Source organism: Camelus ferus, chromosome 8, assembly GCF_009834535.1.
Source record: "Camelus ferus isolate YT-003-E chromosome 8, BCGSAC_Cfer_1.0, whole genome shotgun sequence".
NCBI classification, from domain to species: Eukaryota; Metazoa; Chordata; class Mammalia; order Artiodactyla; family Camelidae; genus Camelus; species Camelus ferus.
Genome location: NC_045703.1, coordinates 50,265,101 through 50,286,339, shown reverse-complemented (window position 1 = coordinate 50,286,339; position 21,239 = coordinate 50,265,101). Strand labels below are relative to the sequence as shown.

At 38.8% G+C, this 21,239-nt stretch overlaps 1 protein-coding gene across 5 annotated transcripts in view; it reads left to right on the top strand.

Annotated features, from left to right (window-relative positions):
- Window positions 1-21,239, top strand: part of MAP3K5 (mitogen-activated protein kinase kinase kinase 5) — a 202,219-nt gene that overhangs the window by 141,888 nt on the left and 39,092 nt on the right. For all 5 annotated transcript variants that reach the window (XM_032485004.1, XM_032485005.1, XM_014562399.2 and 2 more), the window contains 3 exons: window positions 3,733-3,814; window positions 14,806-14,939; window positions 21,087-21,214. In XM_032485004.1, the coding sequence (XP_032340895.1) occupies window positions 3,733-3,814; window positions 14,806-14,939; window positions 21,087-21,214 (344 nt within the window). The remainder of the gene's footprint in view (window positions 1-3,732; window positions 3,815-14,805; window positions 14,940-21,086; window positions 21,215-21,239) is intronic.

Below are 21,239 nucleotides of genomic sequence, written 5' to 3'. Positions count from 1 at the left end.
TTAACCTCCCTGAGTGTATTTCTTTGGGCTAATAAATAAGTAAGCTTGTGTTCCCTTAGACTATAGTGACTAATTGTGGGGACCTAGAGAAGTGAGTGACAATTTAGACACCAAAGTGCAGGTTAAAGCCACCTTGAGTGTAAGATTTTGCTGGAAATTTTTCGTATTCAAATAATCACTATTTGACCCCATTATAAATGATTGATATCCTAGCTACAAAATACAGTCAGTCATTTTTATCTTGGTACCAAAACATGTTTGTTTAATCTACAATTTTTGGCTAAAGCTGTATCTTTATTATTGTAAAATGTATAGTAAAAAGACTTGTAAATAACGACTTCCTATGCATATATAGGGTCTACTTTTCTACTTACACTTTAAGTCTAAGGGCTAGTCATTTGTTTTTATGATAATTGTAGCTAAGATTTATGGAGTGCTGACCCCAGACCTAATATCTATTTTAATCTTCAGATAAACTCTATTAGGTAGGTAATATTAATATTTATGTCAAAAAGAGTTAAAAAAAAAAAAAAAAGAAGTAGAGTCTTGGAGAGTTTAACTAGCCTATAAACATGTAAAGCCAAAAAGTATGAAATCTGGGATTTGGACCAGGCACGTGTGACTCCGGAATCCAAGCATCTAAAAATTACTGTGCTCCGGTCCCACTAGAAGTGTTATATTCTACTTAGAAATATTCGTGTTGAAAATTTTTGCATAAGTAGCTCATTTAAGTCTTTACCCCAGATCTTAAAGTCTATCTTTAAAGCTGGAATTTGTTTGGGTCTTTCACTTTCTTCTCTTGGTTGAACTTGCTTTTGTCTCTAACTCATCATGATATGTGGTCTTCTTCAAAGTATACCATCATTAGGCACCACATGCAAACTCCATAGATAGACTCCCAACTCCAAAATGGACTTTGTCTATTTTGTTCGTTGTCATATTCCCAAAGGCCAGAACAGCTTTTGATTCTAGTAGACACTTGATGAGTGTTTGTTGGATGGATGGGTGGATGGATGAAAAGAGATACTGTATAAGAAAAACTCAGCATTTTCCTTCCTATGTAGGGAAAACCCCAGCTCCTCCCTACTGTGTTTCCTTCCTGTGTATCTCCTTTATTTCTCTCACAAAACACTTCATTTCTGACATTTCTGGTCACCAAATGTTTGGAGGTTTTTCCCCACAACAAGCAGTTCTCTGTAACACCTACAATTTAACTCAGTCTACCTGGAGATAGAGTCAGATCCCACAGGTTAAGGGCTCTTCCCCCAACTTTAGATGCCAGTTGCAAACCCAGAATGTTTCTTCCCCCAACTTTAGATGCCAGTTGCAAACCCAGGTTGTCACCTGTGCTTTAGACAAACTGGCTATGGATCAGCGGCTCCAATGACCCCCTTCTTGGATTCAATTAATTTGCTAGAGAGGCTGACAGGACTTGGGGAAACACTTACTAATGTTTACCAGTTTATTAAAGGATGTGATAAAGGATACAGATGAACAGCCAGGTAAAGGGATACATAGGGTGAGGTCTGGGAGGGTCCTGAGCGCAGGAGCTTCTGTCCCCATGGAGTTGGGATGTCTCACCTTCCCTGTGTGGATGTTTCCTCCAACCTGGAAGCTCTCTGAACCCCCTACTATTGGGATTTTATGAAGGCTTCCCCATGTAGGCATGAACAATTGTTATTATTTTTTACTGTGAATTCCATGTATTATTTATTATTCTTTTTAAAAATTTTTATTGAGGTATAGTTGATTTATAATATATAAGTTTCAGGTGTACAAATAGTAATTCACAATTTTTAAGGGTTATACTCCATTTATGTTTTATTAAAAATGTTGGTTTTATTCCTTGTATATTATTTATTATCACTGAAGTGGCAAAACACGGTGATGGAGAACTGCTCAGTGGTTGCCAGCAGTTAGGGTTCAGAGATGTGTGTAACTATAAAGCAGTATTTTATGGACTTTGTTTGTGGTAATGGAACAGTTCTGAACCCTGATTAAGGTGGTGGTCACACAAATCTACACATGTGATAAAACTTCATAGAGCTATTTACCAAGACCTAAAAAATTATGACATCTAAACCTAGTATAATCCAAATAAGTTTAACTGTGTTGTGCCACTGTCAGTTTCCTGGTTTGATAGTTGTACTATGGTTATTTAAGATATTGTCGCTGGAGGGAAGCTGGGTAAAGGGTACATGGGAATCCTCCGTACTATTTTGCAACTTCTGAGTGAGCCTACAATTATTTAAAAATTAAAAAAACAAGGTGCAGGGCAACATGTAAAGGGAAGGGATAAAATTTGTGTTCGTATTTGTTCGTATAAGGCATGAACAATTATTAACTCCATTTCCAGCCCCTCTCCTGTCTCTGGAGGGTGAGGGGTAAGGCTGAAAATTCCAAGCTTCTAATCATGGGTTGGTCTTTCTTGTGACCAACCCCCATCCAGGAGCCCACTTGAATTGCCTCATTAGAACAAAAGATGCTCCTGGTTCCCTTATCACTTAAGAATTTACAGAGGTTTTAGGAGCCCTGATGAGATAGGGTTTCAGAGATGGGGTCAAAGACAAATATTAGAACAAGAGATGCTCCCAGTGTTCTTATCACTTAGAAAATTACAAGGGTTTTAGGAGCTCTTTGCCAGGACCTGGAGGGCAGGGACCAATATTTATCTTCTGTTATCTCTTAGGTACAGAGACAGTGAAAAGGTTCTGAGTTGTGGTGGGTAAACTTTTCTCGTCACACAGTAACCTGCTCTTCCCTTGGGCTGGCAGTGACCTGCCTGTGAGATCATCAGCCGTTCACAGTGTGTCTCTTACTTCACATCTGGAAACCATTAGCATCCTCTCTGAATGGATAGACACAGATAGTGTTGCAGGGGACAAATCTGTTTCTTGCTCTAATATTTTGACTCTGAAATGGTCTCTAGGAAAAAAAAAAAAGAAGCAAAAAGCTTTATGAGAAGCATTCCTGAAGAAAATGTTTGTCACCAAAAGAAAGGTGGCTTCTTGTTATAAACATAAAATCGAGTTGTTCCTGGTTCAATCAGTATTTGCAGACTGTTTTTAGGGGACCCCACGTGTATGATATTGAGGTGCTCAGGCAGAAGATTCAGTATCTGAGAGCAAACATTGTAGTGGCCAACACTGTGTCAGTCACCTCAGAATTTAGAGACACTGTTCCAGAATATGGGTATTTTTGTTACGTCCCATTTGAAATAATACTATTAACGGCAAAACAATAACAACTAATGTTTAATGAGTGCACTGTGCTGAGCACTTTACAAGTATTACCTTAAGCCATCATCACAACAACCTGTGAGATGGATACACATATTCTCCACTTACAGTTAAAGACTGAGGCTCAGAGAGGTGGAGGAATTTGCCCCAAATCATGCAAATACTAGCAATCACATTTTGATATCCAAGTCCACATTCTTAACATCTCTATGACCTTGTCTAGCCTCATTGTTCTAATTCTATAACTGTCACTGTTACTTGAAGTAAGGCAGGGAGGCATTAGGTCAGAAACTTCTGTAAAATCCTACCAACCTGTGCTTTCTTTTTGAAAATTCATACTTTTCCGCACAGCTACTGATATTTTGTTGATTGACTGACTATTGCCTGACTCTTTTAGCTTCCAGTTTTTGCTCTGAAGTCACTTTGAAATATTACTTGCTTATATTTAACATTCTACATATTATCAGTGACCACATACCAATTTTCATTTTAGGTTTTTCGAAATGGTGAACACCATTACCGAAGAGAAGGGGAGAGCTACGGAGGAAGGAGATTGTGAAAGCGACTCCCTGGAGGTAATGCCTTCGGTCTCTGCGTTCATTTTACTAAGTTTCTCTGTGGCTGATTTGTTTTTTAAATAACATTTTCCACTTTTCATTTTTTAAATTTTATCTATTTATTTATTTTAGAAAATTTGAGAGGGAGGAGGTAGTTAGGTTTTTTTTGCTTTTTGTTTTTTAATGGAGGTACTAGGGATTGAACCTGGGACCTTTTGCATGCTAGGCATGTACTCTGCCACTGAGCTATACCATCCTGTGCCCCAATTTTTTTTAAATGAGCCATTTGAAGTTTTACTGAGCGAAAGGGGTGTGTGTGTGTGTGTGTGTGTGTGTGTGTGTGTGTTTTATGTGAGTAGTGGTGAAGGGTAGAGGACTCAGCCAGAGCCTGTAATCTTTCCCTTAATATTAAAAGCAACTTCTAGAATTCCTTTGGTTAAAAAGGGGCTGGAAAGCAAACATTGGATAACTCTCAGGAATAATGAGTTTTTGCATCTTACTTATGTGATAGTGAGTAGCTATGCTTTATCTCGGAGGGTGTTGATTACCCTCAGTGCAAGGACCACAGTGCCCTCACACATTTTATACTCTCCTCTGAGATATGTGCAATTCACACAAGCAAATGTAATGAAAATTCTGAATGGTAGAGCCCTTTGTGGTCCTCATTTGTATGCTTATATTAAGAACCTGAAACGATGGAAGATGAACAGAACAGAGGAGGCAGTGACAATCACCCCCGGAGCTCTCCCTCTCAGCTGCAGCCCTTTCACTTGCGCCTCCTGGACACAGTACACTGCAGGCACCTGTGTGCACACTGTGTCCGTTTCCTCTGTCATGTCTGTCTACCGTGTGTAGACGAGCCTCCCAGCGCAGTGAGGACCAAGGCTGGAGAGTTTCAAGAGTGCTGACTTTAGCACCTGGGCATCTTCAGTGTCCGAAGGACGCCCCGTCTCCAGACATGGCCGTGGGCCTCTGTTTTCTCTGAGCCCTTCCCATGTATGACTTGGGACAGAATTCTGAATCCAAGAAATACTGGAAAATGACATTTCTAATGTAAAAGTGAGATTGAAGAAAGCAGAGCACCAACCTGACTGGCATACTTAGGTATTAGATCACTTTGTTGTCATCTCATACACTAGAAGTTTTATATAAGCCTTGAAGTAGTCGGGTAACAGCTGAGAATTTAAATATAATAACCAATTGTTAAGTCTGTCTACAGTGAAGTCCTGTAATTATCTAGCAGTTGTATAGTTTTGATAGTCCTAGATAAGCCTAAGACTCTTTCATTAAAGTTCGAAGAAGATGATAGACCTAATTTGGAAAAAAATCTTCCCTATGAACTAACTTGCTGTCTACAGGAGTAATAGACATACCTCTTCTTTGTCCCTGCTTTATATTTTATAATTTTCTGTTTTCTTATTTAAGAGATTATGCTGCAACCTGGATCTCTTGACTTCCACATCAGTGTTCTTTTGACTCTATCTCATTATCTCTGTTTGTATTTGGGTTAAATTTAGAATCACTTGATACATAGCCAGTGTCAGGGTAAAAATTAACAAAGACAATGAAAATGAAACAGTTCCATTAGTAGTAAATTATAATGTGGATAGACTGGAAAATCCAGAAAATTCTTTTACGATATCATAAATTGCTGTTTGTGTTTTTTTTTTAACCAGTGATATCCAGCCTTTATTTCATACCCTTCTTTGAAAAACTAAATCTGTCTTAGCAAAAATACACCTAGCACAGCCAGGCTATGGTGGCCATGTTAGACATGCTTAGTCTTCGTAACTGACTGAATCAACAGTTTAGAGATTCTGCTGTAGAAACTCCTTTAACCATATGCATAGCATAACATAGCTTTAATCACCTTAGAATTTGTGAGAATCCGGCCAGCTGATTTTTCTAAGACTCAGTCTCCTATAATGTAAAAGGGGTGGGTAGATCTCTTTTCAGAGAGCTTCCAAGAAGATGCAGGGTCAAGATTTTCTGCTCTATATGCAGTGGTAGTAAATGGAGTGGGCTTTGTGAGACACTTCCCGATCAGACAATTCTGCTGCAAAGCACTGCGAACACTCACCAGCCAAATAAAGACGGAAATGCTCAGGCCTCTTCCCAGGAATATCCAGAGAGTTTCAGTTGGTCTGCTGACCTCACAAAAAACAGCTCATACCATAGTGCTCTCTGATTCATCAACGTGATCCTAACTCATGCTTCTCTTATATTTCTGCCCTTCGCATTCTATCAGAATGATTTAAAATGTATGACATAGAATGGCTTCTGCAGCATCCCCAGTGGACAGTAGAGTCTGGACGGTGAACCCAAGCACCCTTGTTTGAAGTATTTCGGCTTAGTTTGCCATTATGCCACCACTAGTGATACTGCCGATGCTGTATTCATGGGTGTTCTGTTAGCATAACATTAATAAACAGATACAGTGATGTTCTGGGCTGTGACGAGGATGATGTCCATCTTGGCTCTCCCTCTCACGGACTATCCCTCCATAGCCAGAGCTTTACAATATGAGTTATTACATAGCCTTAACTTATATTTTTGCATAATTTATGGTAACTCCATTATACCCTTGATTACATTTCTGGCTGTTTTCAACATTCTTGGCTAAAATTATTTTTTCAGTATTCTAAATATTTGATTAAGATGAGTTCCTAAATTTCATTACCACAAACTGAACTTTAACGTCAGCCCATGAATGGCACACCTCAAATAATTCCTCCTCTTCCCATTCTTCATGGTATAAACAAGAAGGATTACTTTGGTGATGAAGATTTGTATGCAGAATAAGTATTCTCTGATCTTTACCTCCATTTTGAGAGAGAATTAAAATGGTTTCAGTACATGTGTCAGTCATTCTTGAAGCCTCTGGGTACCTTGGCCCAAAACAAAATTAAACAGTTGGAAAGGTCAGATGCCCTGTAAGGTTTTTAACTTCTCTTGGTGTGGTGTCAACATTGGGCAAACATTAACTATTAATGTGGTTCTATAAACCACAAATTTGAAGCTAATCCTTAGACTTCTTATTCGAAGCCCAAGTGAAGATTTGCTTTTCTTTCTGATTTGGATAATAAAGTTTCTTTGAAGCAGCACAGTTGTGGGAGGGATTCAGCCTCCTTTGGGTCATGGTCAGACCCCTCCTCCAACCGATAATACTTGACTTTAATCAGATCCCTGTACCGGGGTCAGGAGCCCTTAGCTTCTGGTTCCTGCTTTCCCAACAGCCTGTTTTATAACATTGAACAAAATTCTTACTCCTGCTGGGTTAAGATGATATCATTCCTTAAATGAGAGTTGAACAAGAAGATCTTTAATGTCCTTTCCTAGTTCGCATTTTTTATAATTTTCAAAATTAGTACAAAGAGTGCATGGTTTTTTAAAATACAGCTCAATACCACTTTAGAGGACTTTTCTGTTTTTTAACAGAAAGAGAAACAGCTTCTTTTGATTCAAGGCCATGTTTTTGGACTCAAGGCTGTATTTTGAAATGGAAGAGTTATGAACCCATGTCTTAAATAATTTAATGTATTCATAAATTTATATTGAAATCATTAAACAATTGATTGCAGTTAACTATACGAGTTCTAACACTCACCAGCTGTGGTCTCTATTTTTGTTCTCCCAGCCTCTCACATCTTCACTAAGAGCGAGGGCATCTACGCAGTTACCCAAGCCAGCACCTCAGAGAGACCTCTGCTCCAGCCGCTCTTCTTCCTCACACCGGTGTTTTCCTGCAGCCCCTCCATGTCATTCTGTCACTCCCCGCACCTCAGGTCCTCATCATCTCTCACGTGGCCTGATCTCTCTCCTTCCATCAGTGCACTGTCTCTGCTATCATTGAAGAGATCTCTCATGCAGTTTAATACTGTGACTGCTCTAATAAAAACCTTTGATGTTACTCTTTGTAGAAGGTTTCCATACCATATAATGTTCTTACCTGTAACTTACCCTCTCCTTTCTACCCTGCAGTCCAGCAATGCCAAAGTCCTTTCCATTTTGCAGACAGCCAAGCCTTTCCTGCCTGTGGGCTTGACGTGTAGCGGCCCAGCTCCACATGCTTTTTCTGCTTTGTCCTCCTTGGTGACTGCATCCTAATTTTTTGATATCCAACTCAAGTGTCTTTTTTTTTTCTTTGAGTCATTTTCAATACCTCTTCTCACTTTTCCCTGCTCTTACAGCCTTTTTGCCCTCTCTTCTGCCCTAACTCTTCTCATTGCATTGCAATTCAATAACCTGCCCCAGACTGTTCAATCTCAAGACTGGACTATGGCTCTGTTTACCTTCTAACCACAAAGTCTTGCGTTTAGCCAGGCATCCAAGCAGAAGTTCATTCCAAAGGCTTAGAAGGGTTTGAAGCTGGGGAGTGACAAAACCAGAGTTGTTTAAACAATATCTCAAACTAGGGGAGGGAGATATGGATTGGAGGGAGCAGAGGAAATGCTGGGAAATTGGCTCAAAGGTTGTCTAATCAACATTAAGTCAATGAAAGAATGAATGCCATAATCAAGCTGAATACCATAATCAAATCTCTATTGATTTATTCTCTTCATCTCTCACTTTTTTTTACTTCTTTGAAAAAAACATAAATTGCTGAGGTTCTCTGGTGTTCAGTACAGAATATGTTTTCTTCCTCCTCATGCCTCTTTCAAACATACATATATTCTCCCTGCCTCCCTCCTTCTCTTGTTCCCACCCTCCTTCCCTCCCTTTCTTCCTAATCCTTCCTTTTCTTTTATGCATTTGTACTGGACTGTTTTATCAAAATGGGCAGTTGATTAACACAAGCCTGAGGTAATCGTACCAACAGGCCCTGTGAACCTATTCATATGTAGTTTCCAATGTGCATGAAGAGGAAGATGGCCCCTTGTCAATGGAGAGGGGACAAGCAAGATAAAAGGAATGTTTTCCTTTGACTCAAACATCTGCCAGATGATGAAATACCTTGCTATTGCTTTTTCTGATGGTTTGCCTCACAGACAGTAACAGTGAATTATGGTTTAAAATTCATTTAAATCAATTCAGAGTCATCAAGTAGCACACGGGTTTGTTTTTCTTTAGCATCCTATTTCTATTTTTGTGCAGATCTGAAGCTAAACACCCACAGTTACTGCACTGTCTGAGAAAAGCTCTCACTTACAGTGTTGTATGATAAGACTGTCAATTTGTGGCTCATTCATTATTCTGTTGTGAGGAAAAAAACTTTTTCCTCTACCAGCTTAGGTTCTGTGTTTGGGTGCCTGCAAATTAACTGAGAAAAGACAGCTTAGCAGAAGAAAAGACAAAGTTTATTCCTGTACGTGGGAGCATGCAAAGAAGGTACCTCTGAACAGCTAGAGTTAAAAGTTTATTTATCTTAATAAGAAAAGTCATTAATAGGACTTTACGGGAAAGCAACAACATGGTGGGAAACGAATGAGAAACAAGTAGAAGGTACAGAAAGTTTTGAAAAGCTGTTGTTTACATAATTTCTCATCCAGGTACAAGTGGTCCTAAACCTCCCCAAGAGGGAATCATGGCAGCTGTATTTTCAAGAGGCTTTGCTTAAGTCAGCAGAAGAGTAGGTTTTTTTCTACAGCTACTATTTATTCAGATGTTTTCAGCTGGAAATAATCTTCCTGTCACATTAGTGGGTCCAAGTGGATCCCATGAATTCACTCAACAAATACTTATTGGGCACCTGCTATGTGGAAGGCACTCTTCTAGGTGCTGGGAATCTAGCAGAGAACAAAACAGAGGAAACCCCTGCCCTCATGAGCTTACATTCTAGTGGGAGACTGATAGTCAATAAATAAAATATTTAGTATGTTTGATAATGATCAGTGTCAAGGAGAAAAATTCAGCAGGGAAGGATTTAGGAGGTTACAGTGTAACAGAGTGTGTAATTTTAGACAAGGAGACCAGGGAATGGAACATGTGAGTAGAGATCCAAGGAAGGAGAGAGCTATCAAATAAGATATTTGTACCTAAAGCGTTTTTAGTATTCTGTTAATGTTGTTCATAGATACTGATGTGCTTAGCATTTACAAATTAATAAGGCAATACAGACTGAAAATTAGCAAAGCTACCATCTGGGTCTTTGGGGTGACTACTCATCTAAGGTAATTAAATCCCCGGGGAATGGCGTGGCTTCTTAGAAGGTGATTGTTTTACTCTGGGTCCCTGACGGTGCATGGACGAAGTGAATCACCACGTCATTGCTTGGCCTTGTCAGTACAGTCTTCCTACGCTCATTCTCTTCCCAGTGCCCGTTTAGACTGTTCTGGGCGGGCAACAAGAGAGGGCTGATTCCAGAAGTGTTCCCATCATTGCTTCAAAATGCAGTCGTCTCCCTTAGCAACAACCTGATTTGCGAACCCATTGCCATAGAAATAGAATGCAAACTATATAAGCAGTGTAATTTTACTTTTTATTCTTTTAAACACTCTATCCCTCCACCCCTGCCTTCTTTTTCTCCACATTTGTCATTAGACAGACCCTGCCTTCACTTAGCCATTGCCCTTTGCCCTGTTCTACTTTTTCTGGCCATCACATAGATAATTCTCTGTCCTTATAGGCCAGGGCAGTTTTCTCAAACATGCCTTTTCAATTTATATCTCTATATTGTAAGAATAGAAAGAAGAGATTAAAAAAAAAAAAAAAACAAAGAGAGCAAGCAGCAATTACCCATTGGAATGATTTTCACTATGACTACTTTGTTTATCAGGAGTCAACCTCTATGCCTAATAAATATTTTTTCAAGAACAGAATAGCTTTTTTTATTTTTTATTTTTTAAATTGGAGTATAGTCAGTTTACAATGTTGTGTTAATTTCTGGTGTACAGCAGAGTGATTCAGTTATATATATTCCTTTTCATATTCTTTTTCATTATAGGCCATTACAAGGTATTGAATATAGTTCCCTGTGCTATTCAGTAGGACTTTATTATTTACCTATTTATAGTAGTTAGTATCTGCAAATCTCAAACTCCCATTTTATCCCTCCACTTCCCCCCTCTCCTTTCCTCCCTGGTAACCACAAGTTTATTTTTTATGTCTATGAGTCTGTTCCTGTTTTGGAAATAAGTTCATTTGTGTCATTTTTTAGATCCCACATATAAGTGATATCATATGGTGTTTTTTTCTTTCTTCCTGGCTTACTTCACTTAGTATGACAAAAAAGAATAATCTTTTGATGGTTTACATTTCTGAGGGAAACTAAAGCTTGAGCAGTGTCATTGAGGCTTGCATATTCTTCACTATGCACTAAGAGTATCCTTGTGGCAAAACTCCTCTCAGTCAAAAATAAACAGATACTGACTTTAAATGTTTTGTTTTAGCACCTGGTTTTAAAAAAGGTTCCCATCAAATCTTCTATTGCCTGATTGATTAGTTAAACAAATAATCACTGAGCATCTACTACAAGCTAGATAAGGCTAAGACTAGGGACAGAGCAATTAAAGATAAAATATGGGTTCTCAGAGAGCTCAGAGTGCAGATTGGAATGCAAATTGGATAAGAAGAGAGTGAAAAATGCATGAGAGAGGGAGGGTAGAAGGCCTTGGGAGCACATCAGACCAGAATCTAACCCAGCTTTCGAGGGTCAGCTGGATAGTTCAAGAGAGCTTCCTTGTTTTGAAGGATGAGGCAGAATTACCTAGGTAGAAAACCCACATGTGTAAAGGCACAAAGATCTAGGGAACCTCACTGAGAGTGTTTGGAAGAGATTGATGAGATAGAAGAGGCAGCAATAAGATCGTGAAGGGCATTGATGCCAGGCTCAGGAGTTTGGATTTGATTCTGAAAGTAATGAGGAACCAATAAAGCAGAGGCGGTGGTATGAACATGGGAAAGCTCACTTTGAACTTTGGAACTTTGGGCTTTAGAAAGTTTACTGTCAACTAAATGGAGAATGAATTGTGGAACAGGGAAACAAGAGAGAGGGCAAGGAGGCCAGTTAAGAGTCTGTAGAATTAGTACAGAAGCAAGGAGGGCCTGATCTCAGGCAAGAGCAGTGAGGATCATCTTGGTGGTATTTGGCATCAATTTATTATGGAAAGTAAGGGAAAGGGAAGAATGGAGTCTAAGATGGCCAACAGATGTCTACTGTATGTCTGGTTGAGTAAGCAAATTGATGTTCAGTGGTACTGACAGTATGTTGGGACACCTTTAGATACTGGTGTTTGGAAATAAACTAAGATGCGCCTTATAAGCTCTTATGCATAAAAGGATTTCCCTATAGCATTGGTGGTAGAAAGAACACAAAATCTGGAATCTGATGAGCTGGGTTTAAATCACTGCTCTGACATACTTTCACTGGAAGATATTTCTGATCATTTGTAAATTGGAGCTAATCGTAGATCTTCCCTACTGTGACACAGGCTTATTATGACCATTAAATGAGGTAGGTTGCTGAAAGTTGATTTGTTTTCTTTTGAATTATAGTGCATTATAATAATGTAAGGTGGTGCTAGTACCAAGTCCAGTGTGTAAGTTTCTGTTCCTCTGATAGGCCACACTGACAAAGATTAGCTACTTTGGTGATGGTCCCTGCCCTGCCTCCTGCTGGCCAGGGTCCTGGCTGGTAGATTTCCAGCACACACATCATAGCCTGGTGGAAGTCTGGACCACAGAAATTGGGTGTGGCGACTTGGGCTCCTTCAGGTGGAATTTTTGGACTATGTTTACTGCCTGGTGGTGAATTGTTTCCTTATATATTTAAAAATTTTGGATTGTGAGCTCAGTTTCATTGGTGCATCACCAATGACTCCTACATAGCCTGTATTAAGGGAGTCTTCCTTTTAAATGTTTTTCTTTGTTTCTCTTGGCACTCCAGGGATTTCCCAGGCTCAAGACCAATTATGGGTATTAGGATAAGTGTAAATTTGAACTCCAGACAGCATGAGGATCAGCCAATGGTTGAAAATATTCAGAAGAGACTTGGTTTTGACCAGTTTGGTGTAAGATAAACAAACTTTTTATCTCCCAGTGTATTAGGCTGACTTTTTTCTAATCCACCCTCTCATCAATTTACAGTCCTTCAAAGACCCTAGTTTTGTGTTCCACCATTTCACATTGCATAGGCACACAGCCTCATATCCCCAATGGGCATTAACACCAAAGTCCCAGATAAGGAATTGGTGAACTATAGCCCAAAGACCAAATCCTGCTCACCTCTTCTCTTGGTAGATAAAATCTTATTGGAACACAGCCACACCCATTTGCTTATAAATTGACTGGGCCATTGACAACGGCAGAGTTGAGTCACTGCCACAGTAATCATATGGCCCACAAATCTGAAAATATTCTTATAGAAGGTGTTTGCCAGTCTCTGGCCTAGATTAGTAAGACTGAAAGCTCTGCCCTCATCCGCACCCCTTGGGCTGCAGGACATGAGTTCTTGTGATTATCCCTTTTGTGTTCCTTTCCTCTTTATTTCTAGCTCCTTTTTTTTTTTTTTTTTTTTTTTTAATGATTCCAGCTAGGCATTAAAGGTATGTCTATTTTATCTAGGAATTTTTGGCTGGAAAGTTTTCACATGCCTAGCCTACCATATTGCCCAAACCAGAAGTCCTTCTACTGTCTTTGGATAGTAATATATTCTTCTTTTTTTGAATTTTCTTGACCCTTTAACTTGATCATTTAAAAATTTCTTTGTTTTCTAATGCAATTCTTTAAGGCCATGAAATTTTCATCTACATAATTCTATGTCTGTCATATTTGATATGTTATGCTCTCTTTGTCATTCTTCTCAACTATTTTGTAATTCCCAGGATCATTTCCTTTTTAATCCATTGATCATTTTAAACTGCAATAGTCAGTTTTCAAATATATTTTTGGCTATCTTATTTTTAGTATCTTGTGGTCAAAGATCATGGTCTTTATAATATCTATTCCTTGATATTTGTTGAAATTTTCTTTGTGGCTTAATATGTGACCAATTATTATATATTTTTCATTTATGCAGGAAAGGAATTTATGTCTGGGTACAGGGTTCTCTCTGTGTATGTTATACCAAACTTGTTATTTGTGCCATTAGGGTCTCTATTTTGAATTTGTCTGCTAGATAGATCAGTTTCTAAAAGAGTTCTGTTAAAACCTATTGTGGTTTATATTTGTCTATCTGTCTTTGTAATTTTATCAGCTTTCTATATTTGAAGGCTATGTTGTTAGTGAGTGTAAAAATTTGATTGTTACCCTCTTTTGGGTTATTTACTGGCCTTAATGTTAAATTTCCTGGTTTATGATTGTTACAAATCAGGTTTTTTTAAATGGCTAACTCAAACCCTTCTGTGAGTTAAATGTAGCCTTGGGCTGCCAGCTTTATACCCCAGCAAAATGTAGACAAAAGAATGAACTTGTTCTGATGTTCCCTTCTGCTGGTCTTAGTTTTACATTGGGTTTCTATAGAGACATGTCTTGATCATTTGATGACCCTGAATCCTGTAGTTCAAGTCCACGCAAAAGATATGCTTTTGTGTATGTTGCCTCTGAGAAGGTCCCTCCCAAATGTCACTGTACCCCTTTCATTTTGATCCAGTTTTCCATACTCGACTGGCATGCTTTGACAGTTTGGGGGTTTAAAGGTGTAGATATTTCCTTTTTACATCAAAAATGAAATTTTTCTTCCATTTTTCAAAGTGTTTTTTAATCTTGGGGAATTGGGAATTGGGGCTGAAGTGCAAATAATCCTTGCTTTACTATTGTCAACTTGTAAGACCTCAAAATATTCTTCTTACCCAAAGGCTTTCGGTGGTTTTATTCTCCTGACAGAGTGTGAAATACTCTCATAGTACCAAAAGCAGAAAACCAAAAGGTTAATTAGATGTGATATATTGATAGACATTGATGCTAATCATACTCATCTCCAGAATCAATGGAAAACAGGGTTAGAATTTAGTCTTATTGTTTCCCTGATAAAGTCACTTGATTAAGTAAGGAAAAATGCTTTTGGAAAAAGTTGACCTTTAAAATGTGGACTCCAACTAATATTTCATCTTCTCCCATTTTTCCTTTTGTAGTATGACTATGAATATGATGAAAATGGTGACAGAGTCGTTTTAGGAAAAGGCACTTACGGGATAGTTTATGCTGGTCGAGATCTGAGCAACCAAGTCAGAATCGCCATTAAGGAGATCCCAGAGAGAGATAGCAGGTACAGTAATCATGGTTCATGAAAGCTGTTTTCTAAGATATCTGTGTTGCTAATAGCATTTAAAAATATTTTGGTGGTCTGAAACTCTGAAAACTCTGCTGCTTTAATTAGCTCCCTTTGAGGTTTAGCTGCTGCATCATTCAGTGAGTCAGTACAAGACTGGTAAGGAAGGATGGCATCTCCGAGGCAACCAGGACAGGACGTTCAAAGAATAGAGAAGAGGATGGCCCTTGTGTGTTGGGCTCAGGTTATGTTGGATAATGGCTGGTTTACTATACAGATAGATGAGGAATAATCACCATCAGAAATGGTTTGAACCAGAGGTTCCAGCATGTAAGGAGGATTAGTAATCATCACTCATCCTAAACAACAAGGAGAAAACTGAACAAAATGAAAAATCAGCTATGCTTCTTGGAGCTGTCAGAAAAGTGATGTCACAGGACAAACCAATGGCCCCCAAATTGGAGACTGTCATAAGACAGTCCTATTACTTTTGCAAGTTTTGCCTCCAGGAGCCCTAACAGGTCCTCACAAAGAAAATCCGTGAAAATCTCCCTCTCCCAGGCTTCCTGCAGGGGTCGGGGAAAATAACCATTTTGAAAATAACTGAGTGTTCTGTTTTTAACAAAGCTTGCCCTCAAGGGAAACTATTTTACCAGAGCCTAAACTCTGTGTCGTGTTAACCTAACCAACCTGGGGGAAGAGAAATGCCCAACTCCAGCCCACTCTAGCCATCCTGTCCCATCTAAGTGAGGACTGAGAAACATTTGTGAAGTTCACAGCCTAGTGGCACAGGCTCACTGAAAGACAGAGACTAATTCACAAAACCATAGCACAAGGCTTCCTTCCCCCTACACCTCGCCACCACACCACTGAAGGTTTATTCAGCAGAGTTCCTTTTACCGAATATATCAGGTCCAACTTCCCACCAAAAATGACAAAGCACACTGAAAGGCAAAAAATACAGTTTGAAGAGACAGATATGACAGGGATGTTGGAACTATCAGACTGGGATTTTCAAACAACTGTGATGAATATGCTAAGAGCTCTAATGGAAAAAGTAGACAACCTGCAAGAACAGATGTCAGTGTAAGTGAGGAGATGGAAATTCTAAGAAAGAATCAAAAAGCAATGCTGATGTGGAAAATACTGTAACAGAAACAAAGGATGCCTTTGATGGATTGGACACGCCTCAACCTCTGAGTTTGCAGATATGTCGATAGAAACTTCCAGAAGACAAGTAAAGAGAAAAAAAGCTGAAAAAGAAAATTCAAGTACTGTAGGACAACTACAGAAGTTGCAACATACCTTGTGGGAATACTAGAAGGAAAAGGGAGGGAGAAGAACAGAAGTATTTGAGGACATGGTTTGAACCACACAAAGTAGGGCTGTCTGCTCTAGTGCTCTGTCCTATCCTCTGCTTCTCCAAGCAACAATTCTTTCTTAATCTCATGATTTCTGCTGCCTCAAAGCTCCTCTTACGCGTTCTCTTCATAAAATAGTTGCTCCTACAATCCATTAGACAGAATTTCTATGTGTTGCAGATTCAATCTCTGAAAGAAAGAGGATTGGATTGAGTTTCTTATTATAATATTTCTCTCTTTTTTTAAAACAATGTTTCTTATTTGGCCAAACTTTAATGTTGAGCTGCATCACAGACATATTTTAGTTGCCCCTCCACTCTACACTTTTTGGCCATGATGATAGTGTCACATGATCAGCTTTTTTAGAAAGGACACTCCCCTGAGCTACCTGGATTTACCCAGCTTCTTCACTTGTAAATATAAAAGGCACCTCAAGGTTAACATGGCCTTGTTAAAAAGACCACAAATAATAAATGCTGGAGAGGGTTTAGTGAAAAGGAGACCCTCCTACGCTGTTGGTGGGAATGTAATTTGGTACAGCCAATATGGAAACCAGTAAGTAGACTCCTTAAAAAACTAAAAATAGTTACCCTATGATCCAGCAATCCCACCCCTGGGCATATATCCGGAGAAAATTCCCATTCGTAAAGACTCATGCACCCCAGTGTTCATAGCACTGTTTGCAATAGCCAAGACATGGAAGCAATGCAAATGTCCATCAACAGATGATTGGATAAAGGTTAACATGGCCGAAACTGAACTGTGGGTTTTTACTCTCAAATGTACTCGACCTGCGGTATTCCCTATCTCTCAGTTCATCTCACCCCATCCATCCAGCTGTTCAGACTACCAGGATTCATTTGGATTCCTGTCTGTTTCACTCTATGTTACTCCATCATAAGGCCTACTGTTGTCTCAACCTCTAATTCTGAATCTTTCCACTCTGTCCCATCACCAGCCTAAGCCTTTGGGTCTCCCACCCAAAATCCTTATTGCAACTCCTTCATAACTAGTCTCTGCTTTCACTCTTTCCTCCACCTCAGCTCCTTCCTTTCTCAGAGAAGGCACAGAGATCTTTTTCCAGTTGACATTACATCATGTCACTACTACTTAAAACCCTTCAATTGATTCTTATGTAACCAGCATAAAACCCAGAACCCTTAGTATAGACATCTGCCTCCCTCTGCGGCCTCACCTCCTCCACTGAAGCCCCACGCACCTCTCTTTCCTCCAGGCCCACCAAGGCTCTGTCCCCAGATTTCAGCAGGATTGCCTCATTTTCATCAGTTGGGTCCCAATTCAGTTCTCAAGCCCTCAAGAGGCTTTCTCGGATTCCCTAACCTGAAAAAGACCCCCCTGTCAGCAATCAGTGTCCCAGACCTCAGCCTCTCCATCCTTGCTGCGTGACTTTGACAGGTGGCTGCTTTGCCTCCAGCCTCCGTATCTGCATTCCAGGCAGGAAGAGGAAGAAGGAAAACAAACGTTCTCAGAAATGTCCAGCATACTTTCACCTCTACCTCATTGGCCAAAAGTGACCACCCCTAACTGCAGGGACGGCTAGAAACTCAGCAGCTTTTAAGCTGACGAGTTGTTTCTACAAACAACATCACAGAAAGAGGGGAGAACAGATATTAAGTAGGCAAACAGCTTTTACTGTCTGCCTCATGTATGGATTCAATTTTATGTGTTCTGTGATATTTTTGCCAAGTTTCCCCTTTGTTAATTCATGAGTGATATATGAATTCTTACCAAATGGTGATAGAAACTATTCATTAAATATCTAGCGTAATATATATTAATTTGTCATATTACAATTTTTGTTAAATATTCCTATAGGTTTTTAAGTAGTATATACACAGAGTAGATTTTTAAGCAATATAAAATTTTAAAAGAGTTCTCACTATCAAATTGCTGCAAACTCATTAATCTTTAGCAACATGCCCTCCCTTCCCACCACCAGATAAATTTAAGCAGGTACTTGGAAGAAAACCACTTTTAAAACCATCTTTGTAGCTCGAGTTTATTCAGCTGCCACTGTGCACACACAGAGTACATGAACACCAACAAAGTACTGTTTAGCATAATGTAGGCTGTTTGAAACTGACTTGCGTGACAAGTCCTTCTCTTGAACAGCTGGCGTGGAGCATCTTTTTGTGACCTATTAAAGAAGGTTACAGTGAAGTCCATCATATTATTGTGAGATACAGCACACAAAGGTATTTCCATCTGTGTGCCCTGGAGAGGTTTCGAGGTTGCCTTTAAAAAGGTAGCGATTACAAAGGATAATTGCTAAGGCGGGAGGGTGGATGTGAGTAATGCATGATCCCACATACACCAAACACTGCTTTCTGTAGGGAAGGATCATAGCAACAAAAACAGCGTCTTCTGTGTTTCCCTCACACTCTAAAAACACTTTTGTTAGCACCTAAGAGCGAGCTGGTGGATTTTAAGGACACTCTCATAATCTACCCCAACTACTTGTTAACCTCAGGTTGGCTTCTTCCACTAACATTCTACACACCCCTGAACTGTCTTCACTTCAGTCAGGTATTTCCACTCAGCTATATATGAGAGCCATCTGAGAAACTTAAAAAAATACTCAGACCCTCTACCCCAAATTCTGGGTCATGGATGGGTAAGTCATGGGCATAGATATTTTTAAAAATCCTTCTGGGAGATGCAAATTTCCAGCCAAGGTTGGGAACCACTGGTTTGGTTGGTTGTATCTGACTCAGGAGAGAGGCTCTGGAAACATGTATGATTTAATAATTTTTCAAAGCTAAATGCACATAAGTATCTCTGATTATCTATACCATTTCTTCTTTCCATTGTCAAAACTAATTGAGAAGAAATGGGATTTTCTTGTAATTCCCATAGACACGCTTAGCTTATGGTCCTGAACAAATTATAATTTCATGCTTATTCAGTGCTTGGTACTTCTTTCACTTACTCTTAGAATTGCTGGGTGTTACTAATCGTTTCCGTATTGGAGAAGAGTTCTTATTCTTAGCTAGGATGAATCCTGACTATCATTGTAACTTTTGAGCTATCCTTTGATTATGTAATGGGGGGGGGTTATACTTGTTTCTCCAGTATCTTACATTTAAACGTTTATGATTGATGTTTAATAGAGGGTCAGGAGGTGGGAGCCCTTTAATTATCATAAACTGAATTAGCCTCTTTAGATTTTTAGTCATCTTGATCTGTGAAATCTACAGATTTGGCCTGATATTGCCACTAGTTTATCTCATACATATCAAGAGCAATCTTATTAACTAGCGTTAAAGAGTTTTAAACTCTGTGGAAAAAGCAACACGCAGATATCTTCATAGCAGAGAATTATGACCTAAGTATCTTGTTAGTAGCACTAGATACTGGTGTTTCTTGTGTTATCTCATTCAAGCAATAATCAAATTGGTTTTGTTGTCTTTAACCTATATCTTTTTAAGGGGTTTAGTTTAATTACCAGCCTTTAGTTCCTAGAGCAATTCTAAAGAAAAATAAAATGAGTTAAAGATCTAATATACAAGTCAATTTTTGTTGTTGTTGTTGTCAGCTTTCTGGTAATATTTCACAGATTATCAGTTTGTTTAAATTAAATGAATTTGGATTTTTGTAACCTACTAATTGCTTTAGCTTTATAGTTTATGCTGATAAGCTTTATGAAAATAGTTTTATCCAGTACTAACTGATTCTAGTATTTGTTATTGGCACTCAAAAAAAAATCCATTCTGCTTATTTAGATATGCCATCGTAAGACCTGACCATTTCTTGCGTGTAGGACTGAAGCAAATGATGAGGCATCAGGCTTGTATTTTATGTTTTAGTGGTTAGTGCCTTTCACACCTGTAGCCTCCATTGTATAACAGAAAAAAAAAAAACAAACTAGGGAATAGCTTTGAGTATCTGTTTATGTTTATCATTGCTGACACCCTTCCATAGTTAGTTATACAATAATTATATTAATATAACATATAGTAATATATTACTCTAATATTTAGGATTGTTAAGAGCCTACAAGCTTTATAATACTTCAGATAATCATCGAAAGTGTTGTTCTGTCTCTTCCAGATATATCAAATACTTTCATCTTATAATTTGATAAAGCAACATATACTGAGTACATGATTTTGAAGTCTGGCTTAAAGCTGGTCTTTCAGTATGGAGGCTTGGTTAGGATTTGAGATGATAGAATTGGTTAGAATAGAATTAAGGAAACTCAGCATATAAATGATTTTATGTTTTCTATTGAAGAGTTGGTAGGCCTTTCAGTAAGTTCCAAAATGAAAATTAAAATTTTTTGCAATTTTTATCTTCCTGGTAAAGAATCTCCAGGAATAATAAAGTAATGTTATGAAGCCAGTGGCACAGAAAGTCATGTTAATGTGGACAGTGTGGATGATTTCAGTTTTCCTGGATTCAAATCTTAGCTCTGTCATTTACTAGCTTTGAGATCCTGGGAGGATTAGTCATCCTGTCTGTGAATCAATCTCCTTATCTGTAAAATGAGCATCTTAGTAGTACCTTCCCATGGGGTTGTTGTGAGGAGTGAGTTAATATATACAAAAGGCCCAGAACAGTACCTGACACAGTTCCCCTCAGACCTTACCATGGCTCCAACTTCACAGAATTTCTGTGATGAGAAGTAAAGACCTTAGATGGTCGTGTTTGATTTTATACATACAGGCATATGTTTAGCTGGCGTTTTCAATTCGTATTGCCTAAATGTGTACATGAAAGTCTGGCTATGTAATTAGCTCACTGGTATCTGCATGTCCTTTAGATACTCCCAGCCCCTGCATGAAGAAATAGCATTGCACAAGCATCTCAAGCACAAAAATATTGTCCAGTATCTGGGCTCCTTCAGTGAGAATGGTTTCATTAAAATCTTCATGGAGCAGGTCCCAGGAGGTAAGAGATGGTTTTCTTCCTTTTA